The 26,433-nt window shown below is 45.1% G+C and overlaps 1 protein-coding gene across 1 annotated transcript; it reads right to left on the minus strand.

The window, feature by feature from the left end:
* Positions 1-1,631: 1,631 nt before the first annotated feature.
* On the minus strand, positions 1,632-13,883 carry MLANA (melan-A). Its single transcript, XM_082404466.1, has 5 exons — positions 12,349-13,883; positions 11,010-11,111; positions 8,383-8,479; positions 3,300-3,413; positions 1,632-1,984 (listed from the first exon to the last, which is right to left on the minus strand). The coding sequence occupies exons 2-5, from the start codon at positions 11,084-11,086 to the stop codon at positions 1,916-1,918; spliced, it is 357 nt and encodes a 118-aa protein (XP_082260592.1). The 5' UTR covers positions 11,087-11,111; positions 12,349-13,883; the 3' UTR covers positions 1,632-1,915.
* Positions 13,884-26,433: the final 12,550 nt, after the last annotated feature.

Below are 26,433 nucleotides of genomic sequence, written 5' to 3' on the forward strand. Positions count from 1 at the left end.
TTACCAACATACTTGTGGTTTTGCATCATAACTAAGAAACCATTACCAAATCTAACATTGCAAAGATTTACTCTTTTGTTTTCTCCTAAGAGAAACAAGGAGAAATCTTAACTAAGGAGTAGTCTTAACTCCTATACTTAGCTCTATGATTTTTTTTGAGCTAATTTTTGTAATGGTGTGAGATAGGGATCCAACTTTATTCTTTTGTCAAAAAAAATTTTTTTACATTCCCACTAACACTTTTATTAATTACAGGAGGATTGGTTATAGCAGGGTGGAGGTGGCAGGGGTGGTTCAGACCCCAACCACTACCATCAATGACACACAATAATAAATAAATAAGCAGCTGTGGTTGGTCATGGGGTGGGGGGCACAGGTTCTTCTATAAGAAGTGGAGGATTGAGGCTCAGACAGGGCCCTGTCGTGAGGACAGAAGCTGGCCAAACCCTAATGAAGTTCTGTTTTTCAGAATTTATTTGTTTGAAAATGGGAGGGAGAGGGCTTATTTTAAGTGGTAAGACTGGATAGAATCAGGAAGGGTAGGGAGGTCTTTTAATATTTTGTGGAATGACATTTTTTTTCAATGTGTGTAATATCTCTTTATTCAGTGTTTTTCCTCCTCTGTGCAATCTCGTCTTTTGGTGAAAATGATGCAGTTATGCCACACTGGCGTTTCCAATGACACAAGGTGATTTTAGGTGGTTTACTGACTTGGCATTAAACAACAGTGAGTCACAGAGTGAGCAAGTCATTTCTTTCTCTTGCAAGCCTTCTAATTACGTCAAAAGAAAGATTTTCTCTGATTCTTGCTAATCTCCCTCTTTAATAACGAGGGCAAGTCTCAAGTTGACAGCATTCTGTGACCATCAGTATCTTCCTAGGTTTCAATAAAAGTAATTTGCTTTCATTATCTTCATTTTTTATAATCATCCTCTACTTATGAAAAATGATACTGATTTTCCATTTAGGATGGTGATATAAGTTAAGCCAAAAAAATTTTTCAGTGAAAAGAAAAACAGACAGATAATGTTATGTAGATGTCACACAAATAAATTGTAATATTGCTATACAAATAATGACACCATTCCAGAATTTCTGGTCCCTCATGATTTCTTCTGTATGTGCTTTTGAGAGGGATTTGGGAGCTCAAAGGAGCTAAATTGCCTTTGGAATATTTAAGACAAGACATCAGCCAAACTACAGTAGCTTTTACTTGTTTACAAGTCCTTACACCACCTTCTGGTTTAAAAGAAAGTTCTTGTCATTAATTATCATAGCATTGATCCTTGAAGTGAAATGTGATTAGAACTGCATGATATGTATTGCTGAAGATACAGGATATCTGCAGTATATTATTGTAGCATCATGGAATTTTAGAAAACAAAGACATTACTGACACTTTCCTGATCAGATGAATCTGACTATAATTTGGTAGGTCATTTAGCTCTTGGTCTTAAACCTGTAAAGGTATCCTTTGTGAGTGCTCTGTAGCACAGACTCACCTGCAACAGTCCTGTTAGAGTTCGTGTAGGTCAAGAGGCTGCGTCTTCAAAAATCAGAATAGCAGTTTGTTAGTTATTAGCCATATTTCAACTTAAAAAGAAATCAAATGATCCCAGAACACACACCTGAAAGATCTCCCTCAGAAAATAATACTGTAGATTTATTATTACTGGCACAGATAGTATCATCCATTACAATGTTTATTGACAAAGCTTTTCCCATTTTAATATTTCTCATCATTTCCTCAATCAGTATTGCTAGTTGCCCTATAAAGAATTTAACACTCAGCTTAATAGTAGAGATGATGTACACTGTTTCTATAGCATTCTGAAGCAGAACATTACATGTCCACATCAAATTCAAAAAGTGTGAGGGAAATCATTTCAGCATCTCTCAGGGGCCTCGCTAGCTCTCACGGAGAGTAAGGTGGTGGTGACTGTTCCGTGGAGAGTTTCTCATAGGCAGGTGGAGCGTTGGGAACCTGTGAGGGTGAGAAAGGAGAGCATGGGCTTGGCAGCAGTGCATGTGGTTCTGGAAGAGGGATTAAGTCAAAATAGTTAGCGTGATGTTTATACTTTTGCTCTGGATTGAAACTTGTTTAACTGTCCACAGCTAATTTCCACCCAATGAGGTAATCGTTATTAGGTTACACAAGTATATATGTTGAAACATTGCTGGGGGAAACAACGGCAGAGAAAAAAGGGCTAAGTGGCTTCCCAAAAATTTCAGAAACTTATTTATACCTGGATTATCCTTGTCAGTAGATGCCCCAAACCCTAACTAATGAATTCTTGAATCCTGTTAAACAGACACCGATCACACTTCATCTTTACCACAAGCATAAATCCCTATAGTCGTGTCTAAAGTCCATTGCTACTATCAACAGAGCACAAGTGTGTCAGGCCTTCATTTAATGCTCACAACAGCCCTGGGAGTATTTTCAAGGTTTTCATGTTACATGTCGGGAAACTGAGGCACGAGGAGGTTAAGTCACTTGCCAAAGATCACACAACTGGTAAGTCATGGAGTAACTTGGCTCTGGAGTCAGTGCTCTCAAAAACTATGATGTACTACATCTATACCAGCACTGTCCAATAGAAATAGAGTGCACCACATATGTGACTTTAAAATTTCTAGTAGCTACAGTTTAAAAAATTAAGAGAAACAGGTAAAATTGATCTCACTAATATATTTTATTTAACCCCACCTACCAAAATATTATCACTTCGACATGTAGTCAATATAAAAATCATTAATGAATTATACTCTTTTCCTCATACTATGTTTTTGAAATCTGGTATGTATTCCAGCACATCTTAATTCAAACAACTCTGTTTCAAGTGTTCAATAGCCACATGTGACTAGTGGCTACCCTATTGGACAGTGCAACTCTATACAATTAATAGTAGGTACTTTTTTTTTCTCCGTTAGATAATATCTATGTTCAGGACAAAGGCAATTATACTAAAAACATAAGACAAAAGAATATTGTATCCAGAACCAAATTCTTCCTTCAGATCTTACATGTAGGGGTCTCATTATTGACCCTGGAAAATCTGGGTATGAGAGGACACAATTTAAGAAAATCTCTATGATTCCCTTGTTTTTAATCTTACTATTTATTTTTTATTATGGTAAAATATACATAACAAAAATTTACCATTTTAACCACTTTTTAAAGTCAGTAGCATTAAGCACATTCACATTGCCCTTGCTTTCTAAATGGGAATAATTTTATTCATTTAAGTTAAAAGCAGCCATACACAAAAACACCAAGATGCAGGATCTCAACCTACCACAGGTTCACAATTGTTCTCTTGAAAAGGCAGTTTGGTGTCCTGGTGACCAAGCCCCTCACGTGAACATCTTCCTGTTAAGGTACTTTGAGTACCAGCATGAATGCTTTTGTCCTGAAATGTGAATTCATGAAGGTAAGTGGGTGAGGAAAAAATAATTGAGTCCATTAAAGAAAAGAGGAAGAAGCCAAAGTTTTAAGAATGGGTCTTAATCTTGGTTCTGCCACTTATTCGCTGTGTATCCTCAGGCTAGTCACCTTATCTCTCTGAATTCCAGTGTCTTCATCTGTAATATGAAGATAATACCGCCTACATCTCAGAATTGTTGTGGGAATTAACTAAAGGTGAAGCACCTAGTACAGTGCCTGACACCCACTAGTTAGTCAACGAATATTTTTGAAGGGAAGGAAAAAAAGAGTGAATCTAAAAAATGGCTCTCAGAGAATGGTTACAAGTGGAATAGATCAGAGCTAGTGAAGCAGGAGCTGGTATCACAGTAAGGACAAGCATATAAGCAACTCGATAGCAGGGACACTGTCTATTTCTGCCTTCCCCATAATGACAGCAAAATATCTGAAACAGTACGAATGCCTGTGTTGTGATAGAAATGCTGTGGCTGTAGCACTGAGCTTCCAAGTCACATCACAACAATGATGGCAAGTCAGTCAAAGGCTGTCCTGCACCTTGAGTTATTGGGGGAGGGGTGGGTAAAACTGAGTTCGGTGGTTTGCATAGGTTTAGGGGGTAATGCTCTCCATCCCTAGAATAGAATGTCAACCGTTTATGCAAGGCAGAGACACATACCAAAATGGGGACTGCAGGAGCGGTCCACCCTAGTGAGGGGGAGTATTTCATTACTGACATTGTTTAAAATTGCTGGCACATTGTGATTATTAAAAAGCAGACTAACTTTTAGTTGCTTTTACTGTTAAATTCTCCACAGCAGTGGTTCTCAAACTTTAGAATGCATCAGTGTCACCTGGAGGGTTTGTTAAACACAGATTGCTGGGCTCACACCCAGAATTTCTTACATGGTATGTCTAGGGTGAAGGCCCACGAATTTGTGTTTCTAGCAAGTTCCCTGGGTGATGCTGACCCTGCTGGTCCAGGGCCACACAGAGAACCGCTGCTCTCCAGACGATGCAATTTCTTATCGCCTGTGCCTGGGGTGACTCAGCTACGCTCAGACACTTAGAGGGAGGAGGAGGTCAAGTGGGGACCATAGGAAAGGAGGGAGTGTATATCCCATCTAAAGGGACAAACCACTGCATAGCTGCCAGTTTCTGCCAGATCTTTTGATTTTTTAAAAACAAGAAACTAGAAATTAAGATTTTTATGTAAACTGTTACTTTTAAATGCTCACACCTAATTCATTTTTTTAAGATACAGACCCGAACATATCTGAACCCAATCCACCAGTAGGGCATGAGCAGCTCTCTGTGGTCCTGGCTGAGGGCGGCTGGAAGAGGGAGGCTGTGCAGGTGTTCAGTGCCTCTGCAGGCTTGTCTGCAGACCATGGCTGATTATTGGGGTTACTGGGTTGGAAGAGAAGGGCATCAAGGCAGGTCTCCCAGGGAGGAGAAGTGTTTGAAACATCAACTGGATGAGGCCACACATGGTTGGAGGTGATACCTACACAGTGTGCAGACTGTAAAGAAGTAATTTTCCTAAACTCTAGTCTGAAATCATTATTGACACTACCCCCTGGAAGGATATAAGCACAAGAACCCCAATTTTGACATGAGGGCCCAGGGAGGTTCTGCTCCCCTCCACCATTCCCAGCAATATATCTCAGGTAAGGTGTTTAATGCATTCTCTCCCTTTACCTCAATTATTGCTTTTATTCTTTTTTTTTTTTTTTTTTTTTAATCCTCACCTGCCATAGGAGAGGAGCGTGGGCCACTTCCCCAGTTCACTGCCAATTCTCTGTATTTGCATCAAACTTCAGTGTGTGTGTTAAAACATAGGTTCCCGGGTCCCACCACCAGAGATGGTCCCAGAATCTGCATTTTAGCAAGAACCCTAGGTGATTCAAGTGCAAAGGCCCCTGACCATACATTGAGAGACATGACACCTCAAGACATGAGTGTAAACTGAGCTATCAGCAGAGCCTTTAAATTCTTCCCCAAGAATCAAAAGTATTATGTCCTAAACTTCCCAAGTGAAAGAGTAAAACTGATAAATATGAAAGCCAAATTCCACTCCCTTACAAATCATTTTCCTCTGAGACACATTGCTGCAAAAAGCAGTCTTTCCTTTCAGAAGATGTTTTTCAGATCTAAGGGGAATTGTTAGCCAAAGGGGAAATTTTAGGAGACCTTAATTCCAACCAACATTTCTACCATTCTGTGGTCAGTGTAAGTGGGAGAATAAACATATTTCAAAGCCTAATGAAGGTTGCTACAGGTGGAGTGATTCAGGTACCCAAAACTTGCGTTTATCATCACTTATGTTCTTCTGCTTTATAATGAAAATAGAATCACCGAAGAGAGACAGGGAGATTATTATGTAATTAAATGCAGTACTTAATGCACTATTTTACATAATTTTGCCTAAACTTCTTAGACTGCTGGTCCCCAACCTGGCTTTTCAGGAGATATGAAAGTCTCAAAACAAGATTTTAATATTAATTTAAAAAATAAATGACAGCATTTTTAAACATTAGGGAACAAGGGAATTTAAACACAGTTCTATCTCATAAAAATTCCAAAAACTCTGCAAATCACTGGTCTAGACCTGGAGGAATGGAGGGTGGCAGGTTGAACTTGAACTACACCAGGCAAAATGCTCAGTGTCTGAGCCCACAACACTAAGACTGTTACTCTTCAACTGAACACATTTAAGATGAGAGTGTTGAAGCAGAAAGGAAAAAAAAACAAAACAAAACACATTGCCTTTTTGTCCGGGTAGCATCAAGCTAGCAATCGTGGACAGTTAGGAAATGGGTACCAACATACTGAGTTTGTAGAGTTTTTACTCCTTGAAAGACTAAATCATTTTTCTTTTACTATGCAGACATAGGGCTTCCCTGGTGGCACAGTGGTTAAGAGTCCACCTGCCAATGCAGGGGACACAGGTTCGAGCCCTGGTCCGGGAAGATCCCACATGCCACGGAGCAACTAAGCCTGTGCACCACAACTACTGAGCCTGCGCTCTAGAGCCCGCGAGCCACAACTACTGAGCCCACAAGCCACAACTACTGAAGCCCGCACTCCTAGAGCCTGTGCTCGGCAACAAGAGAGGCCACCGCAATGAGAAGCCCGCGCACCGCAACGAAGAGTAGCCCCCGCTCGCCGTAACTAGAGAAAGCCCACGTGCAGCAACGAAGCCCCAACGCAGCCAAGAGTAAATAAAGAAAATAAGTAAATTTATTTATTTAAAAAAACTTTTTAATATGCAAACATAGAATGAAATTTTTTAAATTATAGAAGAAAACATATTAAATAAAAACTGATACACATCATGTTATATCATCTGTGTCTAGGTGTATAATAGAGTAAATGAGGCTCAGAGAACTGAAAATCTAAGACCACCAAGCAAGTCAATGGCAGACAATGAGACCAACTCCTTATGCCGTACGATTGGGTGACTGCTGTGTGCCAGGCACCGTGCTAGGCACTGGAGGTACAAAGATGAATAAGAAATATTCTCTGTCCCAGCTCATAAATGGGAGGAAAAGAAGGGGTGAAGAAGCAAAAAGTAAATAACAAATTACAAGGCAATGTCATAACCCAGTGCTAGAGGTACACATAGAGTGTGCGGCAGAGAGCAAAGAGTTTTATCCCTAACCTCCTAACCCAAGGCTTTGCTACAGAACTTGGTCTGGAGTCTTATTCAGGCTCAGAAACTTCTCCTTCCCATAAATGTCACCACACTGGAGGGCTGCTGCTTGGTGGCTGTATCCCCCCAAGCTCACCCTGTCTTTCATGGTTGGTATCTGGGACACTATGGCAAGATGGGCATTAGGGAAAGGGACACATGGGACTGCCCAGGCTTCCCGGCAACGAGAAGAATTTGAAGCTACAGCTCTCACCTTTCCTTTCTCCTCCTCAGACTGCCGCAGGCTCCAACCCTCCACCCAGGCCAGTCCTCCCCTCCATCACAGAACCTCTTTCTCTGCATGAAGTGCTTGCTGAATGAGGACTGGAACTTTCCAACATCTTTTGTAAATATCATTTTTTTTCCATTACTTATCAACCTCAGAAGCTTTCAGATCTGCAATAACAAGGCAGAGAGGGAGAGAGAGAAAAAGAAAGAGAGAGAGCAAGTCGCAGCTCTCCTTCCATCCCATTTCTCACTGTGGAGAATGCTTAAGCTCCAAAGTGCTACCTGGCTTTGAAGCAAGGTTTCTGAAACCTGTTGTCTTTATAGTTTAGAGACTCTGTTGATGTTTCTCATACGTGGAAGATCCTGCTACCCCAAGGCTGGACTGTGTCGTTTGTTAACTTCCTGCTCGTATGGGTAAAGGAGCAAAAATCCTATTAAAACCACATTGGCCATCAGTGGAGGAAGGAATCTGTTAAAAACCTGGTGGTCTTTTGTGCTGCTGAGGGGTGGATGGTTTCTTCACTGCACTGATGGCTGGATGGGTCCTGGGTATGATGGGTTGCTTGCTAACAGAGTTAGAAGAACTTGGAATTCCCAGGCAACCTGGGAGGAAAGGGGTGAAGAGGCAAGGTGAGAAGAGAGGGCCTCTAAGTGGAGTAACAGAGCCAGTGGGAATCCCCAGAAGGATTGGTAAGATCTGGAGTGTCTCAAATGCTGCTGTTCACTGTGCAAGAGAACCATGAACCCTTCCCCTGTGCCCCACAAACCATTAGTGCTCAGCTACACGCACAGATAGGCACTCGAGTTTCCTGTGAGTGGAACCAAAAAGAGGGGCCAAGTTCCTGACTGGTGTTCACACGTGGGCAGAGGCAAAGGAAGAGTTACAAGAAGTACAATGTAGAGAAAGACTCATTGGAACCAGGAATCAGAGATAGAGATGATCATGAGAATGTCACCCCACTCCCCAGAAATTCAGAGAAAGAAGGAGAAAGGAGGTCCTTGATCTGGAGGGACCCAGCAGTGGGAACTTTACCACCTTCAAGCTTCTGTATCCACTTCGTCTTCTACAGTACCAGCAGCTGATGAGCAGTAAAATTCCCAGGATCACTATCAGGATGCCAATCCCTGCAGCCCTGGCCCGAGAGATAGACAAATACATCTTGGTACAGAAACCTTGTTCCAGATTATAATGAAATGTGCATCAATGTGTTCTCTTCACAGGGGCTTTGCAGTCAGAGCAGTCCCCAAGGAGTGTCCCACCCCACGCCACACCAAGCACCCACCAGGCCTCCAGCACTCGTACCCAGGGACGGGACCATCTCTGGAAGCCTCTCAGGTGTGTGCCCACAGCAGCAGTGCTAACTGGCCTGGGCCCCAGCACCAAAGTTCCAGGTGCAACAGGTGCAGTAGTAACTGACCCTTATGTGGACAACATATTTATTGAGACTGAATTATCTTTTCTTTTCATTAGGGCTAGTTTAAAACATTTTCCCCAACTATCAGTCTACAAAAAAGAAGCGGAAAGGAACATTGACTTAATGTCTGCTGTAAGCTGGGCACCATGATAACCATTCTACATGCATTAGATTATTGAATTCTCACAACACCCCTGCCAAGCACTGGGGCAAGCACCCCACTATAGGCCCACAACAATCCACTGGGATAGGTAGCATATTCATTTCACATCTGACATCCTCAAGATTTTAGGCTGGTAAAATGCCCAAGGTTGTACAACCGGAGAGCGGCAGAACCAGCATTCCCAGCGACTGGCCAGAGGTACCCAGCCAGTACCTTTCCTGCTGCATCGCCCTTTCCTGAAATGAAGCTGTCACGGGGACCTTCAGTGGGCTCTCGTGACTGGAGCCAGCTGATTCAACTCCCAGCATGCCTGTGCTCTAATTCCACCCCCCAGGTCTGTGGTCACCCCCTTGGACATCTTGACACACATAGAGCTCTGTTCCAGCTCTTTTATTTTTTTTTCAATTTATTTATTTTTGGCTGCGTCAGGTCTTCATTTTGGTGCGCGGGCTTCTCACTGCAGTGGCTTCTCTTGTTGCGGAGCACGGGCTCTAGGCATGCGGGGCTTCAGTAGTCGTGGCTCGTGGGCTCTAGAGCGCAGGCTCAGTAGTTGTGGCGCATGGGCTTAGTTGCTCCACGGCATGTGGGATCTTCCTGGACCAGGGCTCGAATCCGTGTCCCCTGCACTGGCAGGCGGACTCTTAACCACTGCGCTACCAGGGAAGCCTTCTGTTCCAGCTTTTCAACACACAGTTACATTGCACTCACACACGCCTAGTGAGAGCCGAGAACACTGGGATGTGCCAGACACACCACAAGAACCCACTGCCCAGCCAGGCAGGGCTCCTCAGATGTCACCCAGATACCTTCTGCAGTGGAGTTGCCTGAGATGCATGTTAAAGTGCAGATCCTGGGCCCCCCGCCCCCAGACCTACTGAGACAGCCTCTTGGGTAGCAGTGCCTAGGAAGCTGCATTTTCACAAGCTCTATAGGCGGCTTATGCCCCCTCAACTGAGAACCTCTCTTGACGGTGGTTTCACAGAGTCTGTTGAGTCATCATACAAGAGCTGAAAGATATCCTACCTAATACCACGTGCAAGAGTATATTTTTGCTCTTGGGACATTTTTTCAGAAGATCTCCCCACCTCCACTCCCAGTTGACCATGCAGGGATGTTAGAGAATCCCACTAGGGTCTTCTGAGGAAATGCTCCAGCCTGAACTCCTCCTCGGTGCCTTTGATGGGTTCTTCATGTCTCTTGCCCCTGCTAGGTCATTCTGGTAAAGCTATTCAACAGTTCTTTCCCGAGAGAGCAGGTTTGCAGGAAGTTCTGAGCAGACCACTTAAGAGATGGTCCACATAAAAACCAGGTTCCTCGTTTGTCCTGTTGGAGTCTCCACTCAGGGTGGGGGGGCCCTCCCACTACCCCCCCACATTGCCCACTCTCATCCATGCAGAGTGTGTCCTACAGCCTGTGTTCCCATCACAGCACATACACTTGCCGAAATTACTCCCATGCCTAACTCTCCCACTAGGCTGTAAGACTTTTTTCAAAGGCAAGAATAGCATCTTGGGCTGGTATACAATGCTTAGCACTTAGAAATGTCTAATCATGTAAATACTTATTTTAAATTAATTCATAATACGAAACACCTTTCTTTAGGATAAAGTATTGATGCAAAGGTTATGACCCTCTTCACCTTGGAGTCAGTCAGCAGGTGGAGTCACACACATCTACCCTTCATCCTCACTTGCCCTTTGGCAACTTGCCTTTGTTCTGTCTGCAAACCACATCCGGGAGCCTGAGTGGAGTAGACAGGCAAGGCTTGAGGAAAGAGGCATCTTGCTCCCAGACAGATGTTTTTCAGCCTGGGAACCTACAATGAATGCCTCATAGCCAAGAATGCAGACAAAAATGGCAAGATCCAGCTTTTTACCTTTCCTACCTCCTTGCCTCTTTGGCCTCAGAGAAGCTTGAGGTCCCTTGTAGGACCACAGGGTCTCCTCACCTCATTGCCAGGGTATTTACTTTCTGGAGAAATAGACACTAGAGAGTTTTACAGACAGGCATGTGCTGGGGGAAGCCAGCAGGCTGTGTCAGCAAAAGGCAAACTGGAAACCCCACTGGGTCTGGTTTTGAACTTACTCTTCAGCTGTGACGTAGGAGTGGCCGTGCCCCTTCTTGCGGGAACCATAGATGTAGTGAGCCTCTTCTCTTGGCATCTTGTGGGGTCAGGCCTCGGGTCACCTAACAGCAGGGGCACACAGGTGTCATTTCACGCATCCAGCATGTTCTTACATCTCATAAACACCCACAAAGACATTCTCACTAGGTGACCAGGAATGACAGCCGAACCCTCTGGTTTCTCCCTGTGAGAGGATTTGCACCTCCTTTCACTAATATCAAGTGGAAATTGCTCAGGTTCAAAGAAGGAACCACAAACAAAAGGAAAAAACTTTCAAACTGAGTTATAATTTGGGGGAAAAAAATGTGACCTTTAATTTGACTCTATACCATAAACTTGTAGAGAAACAAACAAGAAGCATTTTTATTCATTCCTTACTTTCCCTGGCCCAAGACTGTGGTTAATAAGAGGAGTTATTTCTCTCCAAAGGTATTATTTTATATCGCTCATTGGACAAATAGAAGGCTATGATGACATAATGTGTGTGTGTGGCCTAGCACAGCATCCTCCAAGCCCATTTTCCAACAAAGGAAACTGCCCCAAAATACAAAATTTTAAACTATGATACAAACAAATAGAAAAAAAGCTCATGAACTTCAGTGGTCATGAGTAGAGTGTGCTTGCTAAAAATCAACAATGGTTTCTCTTCTCTCCTTGCTAGTGTGTTTTTTTCTTTCCTCTTATTGTTCTCATGAATCCCAAAGGTCTGGTCCGCATAGAGTTATATTAATGATCCTGTTTAAAACAGCTGAAGAGAAGTGGGAGAGAGGAGCAGAGAGTTTACCCCATGAACCCGTTCCTTGGGGCGTTTCATGTGTAATTTTCCCTTCCCAGTTGTAAAGAAGAAATCACACTTGAACTCACTGATCATCTCAGGTGAATAATGTAGGGGTGAACTCTGTGTTCAAAATGATAGACACAAAACTTAATTAATTTTGCATTAAGCTGTTTTTGTAAATCTATACCTCCAGCTTTGAGCCTTGGCAAGCAGTGTGGGCTCATCAAATGCACCGCATCCCACCTGAGCCAAGAAAAGTGCTCCTTCAAGGGACCAGACACAGCTGCTCACGAGCGAGCTGCAGCCTGAACAACTGCTTCTCCTGCTTCTCTGCTCTGCTTCCTGGCAGCCTAGAGGGAGGACCTAGGAGGAGACTCTGTGAACCTTCAGAAGTCAGAGAATTATAAATGTTGAGGCGGAATTCTGCCGACAGCCAGGAGTCATGGAGCCTGGAGGATCACACCAGAATCTCCCAACCCTGTTCTGTTCTGAAAGAATGGGTGAGATGGCAATGCCCTTACCTGCCAGGATGGGATCCACTCCGTCTGCTGGCTGGCCCTGTGTGTGAAGATTGCTTCTCTGGCTCTTAATCTTTTTAATTTTTTTTTCCTGGTCTTGAGTCCCATGTTAGTCACGAGTTTGGATTTCTGATGGAGTCATTTGTGATTGCTTAATTGGCGTGAAAGAAACCAATTTCATTCCTCTCCTCAAAAAGTCACAGCTCACTATGGCCTCTGTTTTCCCCAATCCCAGGGTTTCATCTTAGGGAAGCCATTAATTTTAAATGCCAATCCCTTCTCTGTAGGGTTGCCAGATAAAATATAAGATTCCTAGTTACATTTGAATTTCAGATAAATAATGAATAATTTTTTAGTATAACTGTGTCCGGGCAATATTTTTTAGTGTAAGTATGTCCCACTTATTGCATGGGATGTATTTTTACTAAAAAAAAAATTATTTGTTATTCATCTGAAATTCAAATATAACTGGGCACCCTATACCTTCCCTCATCTCTACCTCAAAGGATTGGTGAGACTTTGGGCTCAGACCTGGAGGTCATCTAGGACCATGACCTCCTGATCAAGAAGAGGAAATAGAGGATCCCTAAATCTTCCTGAGCTGAGCTCCCAGATTTTTTGTGATGCCCTCAGAGATGACTGTGCCCTGGGAAGTGTGGGTTTCTTGCATTTGCAAGGAGCAGACAAAATTTCCTCTTTGAAGGTAGTATATGACCTACCCAGAATTTAATTAAAACCAGGGCTGATTCAACCTGACATCATAGCCTACTCCAAGAGTCAAATGGATACAGCCCAGAAGCATTTCAGTGGGAGAGAATTATCTTTGCTCACCAGCTCTCTGTAACCATTGTGGAAAAGCAAAAACCAAACAAAACACCCACCAGAATAAAGGAATGTGAGCGTTCTCACCAGCTGAGGACTTAGATTAAATGACCACTACAGTCCCCTTCCCCATAACATCCAAGAGCCCCACTCCTTCCTGATCCTCTAGCTTTCCAGTTTCCACTGGACTGCTCTGTGTGAGGGCATTATCAACCTACTGGATAATCATCAGTGGAAATGGCAAGGGAGAAATAAAACAGGGTGGGGGAGGTTGATGCTTACTAGGTAAGATCCTTATCCTCTTCTTTCTGAAAAGGAGAGAAAATGCAAACAGATCTGAATGACAAGAAGGAGTCCGTCATATGAAGATGTGGGGAGAGCATTTCAAACAGAGAGAAGAACCGGTGCAAAGGCCCTGCAGCAGAGTAACGGGGCATGACTTGGTCTGGATCCCCAGAACTGAGGCTGACTCAGGAGATCTTGTAAGAAAATCAGGAAGGATACAAGTCTTTGGTGTTGAGGGATTTGGGGAGAGTAACTTCAACCTGAACCTCAGGGTTACACCTGATAACTCCCAGGAAGGCCTGGTGGTGAGTGCTAGTCTAGAAAGAAGGATGCAGTTCTGATCCAAGAGGCCAAAGGTTTGTGCTAAGCTGGACTCTACTAACTAACATGGCCCCCTGGATGATTGGCAGCAGGACCAGAGAGGAGGGAGGCATTGACCTGGATCTCAGGGCAAGGGGAAGCTCCCAGGTCTCGCTTAAGTCCCCTGGTGATGTGAGCTAATTCCAGGGCCCTGAGTGTGCCTGGACACTCTTCCAGGGTGGAAACCACAAGGCAGCTGGCATCGCCTCCCCCAGAGGGGGCTACAGGACTAGGCCCAGCAAACTGGGGACACTGTGACCAGTCTGGGCACTTCCTTTCCAGCTAATCTGCTTTTTGGAGCTCAGCGAGGGAGCCCTGATCAGCTCTTACAAGGGCATCTCTTTAGGTCATTGAGTGGTTTGCAGCCTCTGAGGTGTCCAGTCCTGTTAGGGTGAATCACCCAGGATGAGCTGGGGTGGCTTTTTTCAAATAACAGTTCCCAGGGAACCTCAGCCTGAAAACCCTACACATCCTGTTTCCTGGAAGTGCCCCCAGAAGTTCCCGTCGACTAAGGCTCCTAGTTACTGTGCTTGGACCGGCCTAGGCCTCAGGCTCTGCCTCAGAGCCAGCCCAGGCCAGGCCCCACCTGCCCCCAGCCTGCACACTTCCTAGTGACTTCCTATCTTCCCCGGCAGTGTAACACCCAGCCACCCAGCCACCCAGCCACCAGGCTCACAGTCGGGGCTCTAGAGTCCAAACCACCTGCACCTCCTCTACTCAATCTGTGTGACCTTGGGTAAATCATAAACCTCTTAGAACCTCACTGCATGCATCTATAAAAGTAGAGCTAATAATAGTATCTACTTCCTAGATTAGTTGTGAGAGTAAAAGGAGATAATTACCACGTGCTTGGCACAGTGTCTAAACTTGCTCTTGCTAAACAGAGTAAGTTTAGCAACAATGTTACTACAAGGCTGCCCCACCCACTACCCCTTTGGCCCACTTCCGACCTGCTTTGAGTTTGGATGCGGTGCTGCCGCTTCCTGTGCCCCAGTCCCAGGGTTAGAGCTTGCACCACGTGACACCTTGCCGGCCACTGCCCGGTTCTCTGCTGCCACCTGGTGGGCCTTGGCCCCCTTGCACTACAGGCCCACCTGATAAGCCACTGGGACTGATTGCAGAGATGCCTCTTTGATCTTGTCAAAACCCTCCTGCTCACAGTGCTCAGGAACCAGAATCCTCTTTACTCACCTTCCTTGGGGATTAGAACCTTCTTCAGTGCCCCACAAGACTGTGAGCTTTTGCTCTCTTACACACACCTCAACAGAACATGCTAGAATGTTATAAAAAGCATTGCTGTAAATGGGGGTTGATGCTGCTGCCCTTTTGTAGGAGAAGCTGAACAAACAGAACTTGCTTTTCAGAAAGTGGAGAAGGCAGGTAGACATCTCTGCAGTTACTGAGGCAGGCTGCAGACAGCCCTACACCCAGTGGGGTCCTGGACCCAGTCTGAATGGCCTTGAATCCCAGCTCCCATTACTACCTGTGTGACCTTGGGCAAGTTTCTTTACCTCTCTGAGCTTCAGCAACCTCATCTACAATATGGGAATAAATAATTATTACAAAATTGCTGTGAGATTTAAGTGAGACAAAATATGTAAAATCATCCAGTGCAGTGCCTTGTAAGTTACTAAAGCTTGAGAAAGGCTGATGCCTCCAGGAATCTCCTGTGAATGTGCAAACAGCCATGAGACTGCGGGATAGCAAGGTAAGCTACTATGAACTAATAATGATCAGCTGTGGCCTGATGGCTACTTAGTGCTAATGAGCTAACAAGTTGTTGCCTGTGAAGTAAAGAGATGGTCAGAGGGAGAAGTTCTGAAGGTGGAGGGGTGGTGGTGAGGTCGAGACGGGAGCAGAATGAAAGTGTGTCTACGCGGGGGCCTAACAGGGAAGCCCCAGCTGCCTGGGGGTCTGCTGGAGGATAGCCGGAGCGCCTTCCTCCCTCAGGCACCCGAGAGCAAGAGTCGGATTCTGCCAGCCTCAGGCTGGACTCTCAGGAAGGCGCCAGGAGGACTCCTTCGGTTCCCCCCTCCAACAGGTAAGTTGTTTCAGGAGAACTAGCGTCAGCGCTGATGCGTGCACAGAAGCTGGCTCAAGTATGAGAACAATGGCCCAGTTTCTAAGGCTGTAAAGGTGGGCAGAAAAGACCACTAATAAATCAGAAATGGGATTTAATAATCCCACGGCCACTTCTGACCAGTCACTATCAAGGAGGATGGAATTGCAGGGCTGGATTAGAATGACCTTTGGGGTGAAAAGCTATTGAGGTCAACCTCAATGTCTACCATGGTGTCAGATCATATGGGCGCCACCCCAGATTCCTGCCCAGGGAACAGCAGGGGTATGGGTTCTTCTTGGGGGCAGGAGGTACATGAGAGGTTTCTTAGAGGAAGATGAGCTTCCTCTGAGTCTGGAAAGGTAAGCAGGGGGCACCAGGCATGAGATGGGGAGCGGGCATTCCATGCAGAGGACAAGTAAATATTTACTAGTCACAACTTGGGGGGAAGGTGGGAAGGTGACATCCACATGGAGGGAGGGCTCAGAGGCATGGAACGGCCTGGCAGGTTTGGGGAACTGCTAGTCCTGTACGGCTGGAGTTCAAAGTACAGAAAAGGAATTCAGAGCTGAGGTTCTGAATCTCAGAGCACGTGAACACCATGCTGAGGCTTTTGGGCTTAGTTTGCAGGCTGTGTTGAGTCACAGAAAGTTTTTAAGCAGGGGAGAAACTGAGGCTGACCAGACTTGGGGTCAATCTGTTTTCCAGTGTCATGAGAACATCTACCTCCCAGGTGGCTGTGAGGATTATGTATGCTAATTGTGTGTGAAAACAGTTTGTAAACTGTAAATCATATCGACATGAAATCTAGAAGCAGCAGTCTGTCCTTAAATGTCAGGACAATATATTGGTGACATGGAGGGATGAATAGGAGAAAGCCTGGGCTTTGGATTCTGGTTCTGAGTCAAATGCTGGCTTCAGCATGGACTGGCTGTGGTCCTCCGCTATGCAAGGCTCTCAGCACCAGTCTGGTCATCTGCAGAATGGGAACACAGTATCTGTCTCTCATGGGGGCTGTTTTGTGAGGGCTCATGTGCCTGGTGTGCAGTGAACTCTTATATCAGTCAGGGTTCCTGGATTGCTGGCAACAGAAACTCAACTCTGGCTACTTAAGGATATAAGGAAATTAATGGGAGGTTATAAAAGTGTCCCACAGAATTAAAAAGAAAAAACTGAGCAAACCAGGCCTTAAGAAGGAATAGAATTGAGCAGTTCTGTGGACACAGGTAGAAGGAATTAATTAATGGATGGCCCTTCAGGTTGTTGCCATCAGGAAGAAATCAGCTCTAACTATGTTCATCCTTGTTTGCGTAGGAGATTTAGATTCATTGGAGAATCTTGCTTGGGTCTCATACCAAATCCTTGTCCAGACATGGAGTGATCTTGGGGGTGGGAGTGTTTAACACCCCATCAAGGCTGAATGAAACAGGGAAGGAGAAATGTTCAGAGGGAATCTGGTTTTTTGTTACGAAAATAAGAAGGAAGGGATGCAAGAGAGACAAAGGTAGACCTCTACAGCATTTGGCAAATGGTGGCTGTCGAGTTATACAGGGCTCCTCAAGCAAGGATTTATCCCTGAGAAGTCTCCCTAAGTCTTTGCTGTTTCCTAATAAGCACTGTGAGAGGAAGTGCTGCAGGAGACTGTGGAAGGCTCCCAGGTGCTCCCTGTTTGTACTTCCATCCTACCCCTTACTATGTGTTGCTGACGTATCTGTTCATCTCTGATGTATCCATGGGTTCCTGAGCTTCCAGGGGGTAGGGTTCACATATCTCTGTATCTCCATTGCCTGGCACAGAGCCTTTTTCCAGACTTTCTTCTATGGCCACCAAATCTACAATCCCATGAGAAATTCTGGCTTCTAAGGGCTGACATTTTGATGTTCCCATAGATTTTGTATTTTGGGGCAGTGACCATTTATAACAGGCTTTTGGCTGTTTCAGTAAGAGAGAGTCATTTGGCTCTCCCACAAGCCCTACTCAGCTCTGTCTTCCTGCTGTTCCCCCAAAATGCCTGGAAATAACCCACAGACCTTAAACAGATAAAAACACCAACTGTCTCCATGCAAAAGGAGTGTTTTCTGTATGTGAAGCAAAAGGAACAAACTCAGCGGGGAGTTAGGCAGTTTCATCCGTCTGGAGTGAGATCTTGGGATTTCAAGAATAATGTTGGGGAAAAAGGGAAGAGGTGGAACTTGAAATTGCCCAAGGTCAGAATCATGCTTTATAATTTCTTTCTTACCGAGTCTGTGGAGACAATGGGGGGATATGTTGTCTATGTCAGACTTTTTAAGAGTTAAAGAACTCAACTTCAATTTACTTTTTTTTTTTTTAATTTTATTTATTTAGTTATTTTTGGCTGTGTCGGGTCTTCGTCTCTGTGCGAGGGTTTTCTCTAGTTGCGGCGAGCGGGGGCCACTCTTTATCACGGTGCGCGGGCCTCTCACTGTCGCGGCCTCTCTCGTTGCGGAGCACAAGCTCCAGACGCGCAGGCTCAGTAGTTGTGGCTCACAGGCCTAGTTGCTCCGCGGCATGTGGGATCTTCCCAGACCAGGGCTCGAACCCGTGTCACCTGCATTGGCAGGCAGATTCTCAACCACTGCGCCACCAGGGAAGCCCCCAATTTACTTTTTAAAAGAAGTTTCTACATAGCATTTTGACTTTGTTATGTTAAAAATAATGTGGTTGACTTGAGTTATCTGAAGGGGAGATCCCAGCTGTGGGCTTTTTTTAGGATAATAGTCATGGATTGGATAAATCCATCATCTCTGACATCCTGCTGGTAAACAAGCTGAAACTTAGACTGACCTTGTGAGTCAAATCATTTGTTTGCCTTATCTCTGTGTTTCCTTCCTGTGAGTTATCCCTGAGCTTATTCAATTGGTCCAACTCAGTGTCCATTTGTCAGTTAGTTTAGGGGAGCTTCATGGGCCCAAGCTTGACACCTCATTTTAAAGAGGCAGTGGTAGTCCCCAAGACCAATGTGGGACCAGCATCACGTGCTGCTGGCTTTTGAGCTTACGGTTGAATTTGATCAAGAGAACGGCAGATTTCCTTTTGCCAATTACTGTGCATACAGGTTTGTGCAGCCCTTTGGGGATCAAAAGAAGGCAGCTCAGCCAGGGTCTCAAGGAGACAATGCCTAAGAGCATCGGGCTGTGGTGGGATCAGGCTGTTGGTGTGTTTCTTGATGTTTCTTTGTATTTTTCTAGAGGTATTCAGTAAAATTTTTGTAATATTTCAGCCAGTATCAGCTCTACCAGGACTAACCAAAGAGTTTTAATGAAGCCCTGGAAGTCATGAGCGGCAAAAAAAGTAAAGTGAGAGGACCCCAAAGGGAAAGGAAGAACACTCAGAGGCAGGCACTCAGGGCCCAACCAGCTCTCTCTGCCCAGAGTTTCCTTCCAAGTCTAAATTCAGTAGTTTTGGTTTTCCCAGAGTATGTTACTGGGCTAATACGGTTGGAAAACACTGATCTAAACAAACTTAAACCGATGTCTTTTGTTTAACTACAACTCTTCTGACATCCTTAATATGCTAATGCACATTATGAATCTTCAAGGGACGGCAATTGCTAGCAGAGTTTCTCAAACCATCTTGTGTGGAGTCAGATCTCACTGGCCCTGGTGCTCCAAGAACACCCTTTGGGCTGTGTCACCACGAAGGGTCATTATAGGTCCAGCTTCTCATGTGATTGGCCTTTTCTTTCAAGTATTTAACAAAGAGCCTATAATGAGTCCCTTTCCACAAAGAATTCAGCCCATAAATATATATTAAATGTATTGTATTCTTATTGTGTGCCAGAAAGTGAATGAAGTGAGTAACGTAGATTATCTCATTTTCTCCTGAATCCCCACACAGCACTTGTCAGGTGGGTGTTATTATCACCACCACTTAACAGAGGAGACTGAGCCCAGGAAGTTTGGGTAACTTACTCAAGGTCACTAGATAGTAATTGGCAGAGTGGAGATAGCCAAACCCCCATGCTTAAACATGGAGATTCCCCCAGGGGAAAACTGCCCATGAATTAAACACAGTCCGGCATAGGACAACTATAAGACTGGTTCCCCTTCCCCAGAGTCAGTTATTTACTTAGAACATGTGTCCAGGAACTCTCCATGTGGATTATTCCTAGACCTTCTCAAGGGCAGAGACTGTGTCTCGTTCACCTTTGCATTATCAGCTGCTGGCACAAAGCAAGGGCTCACAACTATTTCTTTTTTTGTTTTTTAATTGATGTGTAGTTGATGTATAACAGCTATTTCTTGAATAAATGAATAAAATAATGAATGAAGAGATGGCTTTACAACTGATTCTGATGATAAGTATTTCCTAACAGAAGCACTGCCCAGTTGTTTCACCTAGTCAATAAATATTTCTTGAGCACCTACAATATGCCAAGGACTGAACTCAGTAGTCACCAAAAATTTTTGAGTTGCTTTTCCCCTTTCTGAACCTCTTATGTCATGTGAGAGCTATATGACACGTGAGGAGTTTGCCCTTCTCATACTATGCATGGACAACATGAGGTATACACCCCTTTCCTGTACGAATTCCTTGATAGTATAAATCATGTTGGTTGCTTAGGGAGAGGGGTACTGTGCTAGTGGTTAAGAGTTGGAAGGATAATGCCTCAAATGTAGGAATTTCATAGACAACATTCAAAGGCTGGGAAACACAGAAGGTATTTAATAAATGCTTATTAGAGAGATGCATGCAGACATGCAGGGTTGAGTCCCATTCTGGGGCCCAAAGCCAGAGAGGGAGTGATCACCTATAAGTAGCTTGTCAAGGTCACTACCTGCTGGATAACCTGCCCGGGGCCCATGGTGTGGCCATTTTGTGCTCTGACTAAAATGTGGAATGCTAACACTAGAATCTACCTCACCCCAAGAGCTTCTGCTTGGGCCTTTCCCATGAGGGACAAATGAATACAGTGCTAAAATAGAAGCCAGGGGTTCAAGTCTCATCTTTGCTCTTTATTAGCCATGTGACCTTGGATAAGTTACCTGACCTTTCTTAGTCTCAGTTTGCTCAATGGTAAGGTGGGGACAATAATTTTTTTTTAGGATCATTCTTACTTGTTTAGCTTCTTCCAGGTAATAAAGAGACCCATAGGCAGCCTCAGATGAGGTGGAGAAGTATAGTGTTAGGAAGGACAGGACTTTTCCAAGGCTGAGCTGGCAGCTGCTTCATGGAGGCTGGAGAGAGCCCCATTTTCATTAAGGAGGTGACTGCAGCTATAGTGACTCGTCAGCAAAAGTACCCACTGCGCCTTCTGGTACTTCTTATTACCTCCTCATCACTCTTGCAGTCCTTACCTGACGGATCTGATGGGGCTGGTTTGTCATTGTCCAGAATGGAGCACCCGCATTGGGCGATGTCTTCACACCAGGCCACCTCATGTCCAGAGCTCTCTTTGGCTCAGGAAGTGTTCCCTGGTCTTGCCAGTTGGAGTCATGGCCCTTGAGGAACAGCAAAGTCATCTGGAGAGAACAGCTGAAGGCCAGTTTGGCTCCAGCGTGTATCAGTTTCCTAGCACTTCCCTAAGAGAGTAACACAAGCTGGGAGGCTTAAACAACAGAAATGTATTGTTCCACAGTTCTGGAGGCTACAAGTCTGAAGTCAAAGTATCAGAGGGCCATCCTCCCTCTGAACCCTGTAGGGGAGAACCCTTCCTTGCTTCTTCCAACTTCTGGTTTTGCTGGCCATCCTTGGAACTCCCCAACTTGTAGATGCATCACTCCCATCTCTACCTCACGGTCACCTGTCTTCTCTGTGTCTCTCTCTTCATATGGTGTTGTGCGCTCTCTTTGTGTCCGTGTCTTCTTACAGGGACACCAGTCAGATTAAAGGCTCACCCTACACCGATAGGACCCCATCTTAACTAACTACATCTACAACAACCCTATTTCCAAGTGAGGTCACATACTAGGAGTTAGGACTTCAATGTATCTTTTGGGAGACACAATTCAACCCATAACAGAGAGTTTCACAGACTGCCCAGCATCTACCCAGCAGGGTCGTGGTGAGGGTTACATGAGATGATATACATATAGCATCTACCATGATGTCACATAAAATACAATCATTTCCCCATGGTTCAGTTTTTCTCATACTGTACAGCAGCAACAGGCCCTGGGGACAGGTTAGAAAAACATATTCTCAGGCCCCACTCCAGACATCCTGGATCAGAAACTCTTGAGTGGGGCCCAGCAATCCGTGTTCTAGCAGCTCCTCCAGGTGATTCTAACACAAGCTAAAGTTTGAGAACCACTGGCTCCATTCAGTTCTCTGGCCTGGGCAGAAGTACGGGCTGGTGGAGATAAGCCCAGCTGGTGAGCCCACACACAGCTTCCCAGGAAGGCCATCTGAGCAGCCCCAGGCCTGCGCCTGCTATTCCTTAGAGGCCAGGGATGTCCCTTTGGCCGCCCCTCCCTGGCCTTGGGCCAGCCCATCCCACCCTGGCCTGTGGACAGCCTCACATGGTGGGCCACATCTGGTCTGCTGCGATCATGCCTTTGTGGGAACGTTCTCTACCCACAGTCTGGGGGTAGTAGTGCTAAGGACAGTGGCAACCCCACCCTTCCAGCAGACGTAAGCCTGCTCCTCTCTCTCACTGCCCTCTGCACCCTCCACAGAAAGAGTGGGCCGGTGTGAATGATCTGAAGGTGATGAATGGTTTCTTCTGAGAGCAGCGGCAGAGACACAGAGGGAAGAGATGACCCACCCAGGTCACACAAAGGTCTGTGGCAGAGCCAGACCCAACTCAAAAGTCCTTTCCCCCTATTGTTGCAAACTCCGTCCCTGGCATTGGGTTTGCTGGTCCTGTCACTTCTCGAGGCAAATGCCTAAACCATCATATTCGTTCTGAACTAAGCAGCCCGACACCTTTGACAGAAGATGACCAAACAGAAGGAGACTGGGTTTGGGCACCAGAGTCCCTGGCAGGAAGGACCCAGCCTGCCTTTATCTCTGCAAACACGTTCAGCACTGAGGGAGGGCAGGTGGGTGGGTCTCCAAAAGGTCAACCCAGCAGGCCCTTCCCGGTCCCGTTTCCCAATTTCCCGTGCTTCTGCCTCTGCCTCGTATGGCGACCTGTGCCCTCTTGCTCCATTTCAGTTCTCCTGAGCATAGAACTTTTAAATTCAAATCTCCAGCCTGGGGATCTCTCTGTTTTGGCTAACAAGGCACAAAAACAGGGAGGAAAGCCATGACTCATATACTCTTCCTCCCACTGCTACCCCAGGCTGCTTCAAGCTAGAGGTGCAGGCAAGGCCAACATGGTGGCAAGCTCAGGCAGGTGGCTGGGCCTGCAGCTCCTGGTCCATAGCTCTGATGCAGGGCCATCTCGGGGGTGTCTGAAACCTTCATCATCCCCAATTCTCACGGCATCTCTGGTGGCCCCTGGCTCATTGCCTCAGTGATGTTGCTGCTTCCTGTGGTCAGAGCCCTCCCTCAGGTGGCCTCTTGGCTTTTTTCTTTCCTCTGGTCTTGAGCAAGACTGCCACCTGGAAAGCTAAACGTCCAGCTTCTAGCTGGACAGGACGTCATCTTGTGGGCAGGTTTGGGTCTTCTCTTTCCCCTCCCCCCACCCAGGAGAGTACAGGCCCCCAGCCCAGGCAGAAGCAAGCACCCCTCATCCAGGTCTGGGCTGAGTCACTGTGCCCCAGGTCTCCTGCTCCCTGGGAGACTTCCTCGGAGTCATCCATCCTTCAAGGCAAGATAGTTAAAAGCACAAGACCTGGGGATCACGTGCGTGCGTGTGTGTGTGTGTGTGTGTGTGTGTGTGTGTGTGTGTGTGTGTGTGTTTTACTTCAGGAATGTGAAATTTTACCTTCATTTATTCCTTTTCTAACATTCTTCCTTTCCTAGAGCTGAATTTCTTCCCTGTACCATTTCCTTCTCTCTAAAGAACGTCTTTTAACATTTCTTATAAGGCAGTTCTCTTGGCAACAAATTCAGTTTTTGTTTGCCTGAGAAAATCTTTATTTCTCCTTCACCTTTGAAAATTAATTTCACAGGATACAGACTTCTAAGTTGGTGGTTTTCTTCCTCTCAACACTTTAAATATTTCACTCCACTCTCTTTTGTGTACATGGTTTCTGAGGAGAAGTTGGACATAATTTTTATCTTGACTGCTCTATAGGTAAGATGATTTTCCCCTCTGGCTTCTTTAGAGATTTTTCCTTTATCTCTTTTTTTCTGTAGTTTGAATATGATATGCCAGGTGTAGCTTTTGTTGGCATTTATCCTGCTTGGTGTTCTCTGAGCTGCCTGTATCTGTGGTTTGGTGTCTGACATTAATTTGAGGAAATTCCCTGTCATTATTTCTTCAAATATTTCTCCTATTTCTTTCTCTCTTTCTTCTCCTTCTGGTGATATTTTTTAAAATAAAAATCAGAGATCTTTTTCCTTTAAACTTTTGCACTGATGAGCTTACTATGTGTCCAGCACAGAAAAGATTGTTGGGCTTCTAAGCACCGTTTCAGCTTCATCTGCCCATGCATGGATAGCCTCACCACTGGGCCTTTGCCTGTATGAATGCAGTTTGGACATCATATGGGACGTGGTTAATCTTATCTCCAAATCCAACTCCTGGCCTTGTGGGAAACCAGCCTCTCCCCAAATTTCAGTGCCCTCCCAGGCTTTACTTCTTCATGCTTCTGCCCCGTACACTTGTGTCCACGTCTGGTGCCCTGCTTCTTCCCTGTGTCAGTTCAGGAACAAACTTTAGCACCTTATGTACTTTGTGCCAAAAAAATCCACTCAAGCCACCCTAGCTAATGAGATGCATGCTGAGATGTTTAGAAGTGTACTGATGTCTGCAACTTACTTAGAAATGCGTCAAAAAATAAGATGGATTGATGTGGATAGAGGATGCATAGATGAGTAGATATGGAATAAATGTAGTAAGATGTTAGTTGGAAAATCCAGGTAGTGCGTATACGACTGGTTGCTATTTAATTTTTTTCAACTTCTCTATATATTTGAAATTTTTCACAATAACATCTTTGAGGAAAAATCCACTACACCCAGCATTTTGTGATTTTCGTAACTTGAATGAAGAGGGAAGGGGTTGAAGGAAAGGCATCATAGGCATTCAGCCTTCTGGCAACTTGCTCATTCTGCCCCCTCACTCCCAGCAAAACCAACAGAATTCTGCCCCTCTTCCAAGCAGGGCAGTTCCACCCACCCCTTAAAGCCCTCTGGAGCCTCACTCTCCAGCTGTGGTAGGGCCACTAGAGAAGCAATGCTTTGCCTGAAAGGTATCTGCAAACATCTTCTCTGTCTCCTGTGAAGAACCGTCAAGCCCCCATAAAGCCACCTCAACCCTGAAGTTAACCAGGGCTTCTGGCTTCTCCTAAATCTTGCCTCTGCTCCTCTCTAGCATAGGAGCATGGGAATTTACATTTTTCTCATTTTCATGGAACTGTTGGACTTTGGGGGAAGTCTAAGAAACCATAGGACCTGTAACTCTAACCATCTCTTGTATTTCAGTGGGATTGATATTACATTCCTGTGGCTGCTCTAACAAATTACCACCGACTCAGTGGCTTAAAACAAGAGAAACTTATTCTCTCACAGGTCTGGAGGCTGAAAGTCCGGAATCCATTTTACTGGGTCAAGGTCAAGGTGTTGGCCGGTCCACCCTCCCTCTTGGAGGCTCTAGGGGAGAATCTTTTCCTTGCTACTTCCAGCCTTGGGTGGCTGCTGGTTTTCCTTGGCTGTGGCTTCATCACTCTCATGTCTACCTCTGTGGTCACACAGCCTTCTGTCTTCTATCTGGAGTCAAATCTCCCTTTCCCCCCTCTTATAAGGATATTTATGATTGCATTCAGGGCCCTCCTAGGTAATCCAGGGTAATCTACCCGTCTCAAGTCCCTTAATTTAATTGCATCTACAAACCCACTTTTTTCCATATAAGGTAATATTCACAGATTCCAGGGATTAGGACCAGGATATCTTTGGGGGTCACAAGACTGTATACATTTAAATACATTATATTCTGACCTATGAGGCAAGTATCATTATCCCTACTTTAAAGATAAGAAAACTGAGGTTCAGAGAGGTCATTATAGAAGTTCACATAGTTAGCAAAGAAGTAGAGCATTACATTGAACTCAGTCTTGTGACCTCGAATTTAGCAGCCTTACCTGATACAGGATGAATTTGGGCCAAAAGCCACTAACAAAGGACAATCATTAACAAATACCATAATCAGAGCTGTGTTTACACTTGTGTATTTACCATTGGTCTGTAGTGAAATCTCCTTCAAGCTTGACTTCTCCTCACTAAGAGCTGGAGTACTGAAATTGCAAAGTATTTGTACACAGGTTTTCCTGGCTGTATTGGGCTTGACTGACTTGATCATTCTCCATGTGTATTAAAATATTTGGACATAAGCAATACAAAACTTAAATTCTTACTTAAATTCGTATTTACCTTTCACCAGAGCTCTGGTTTGGGGATGAGGAGACCCAGACCTTATTTTTGACCGATTATTCTGCATGTGTAACCACAGACAAGCCACTTCTAGCCCTTCCCTCCTCTGTAAGGTGGGT

The sequence above is a fragment of the Balaenoptera borealis genome (genome assembly GCF_965194805.1).
Source record: "Balaenoptera borealis genome assembly, chromosome: 8".
Taxonomy (NCBI): domain Eukaryota; kingdom Metazoa; phylum Chordata; class Mammalia; order Artiodactyla; family Balaenopteridae; genus Balaenoptera; species Balaenoptera borealis.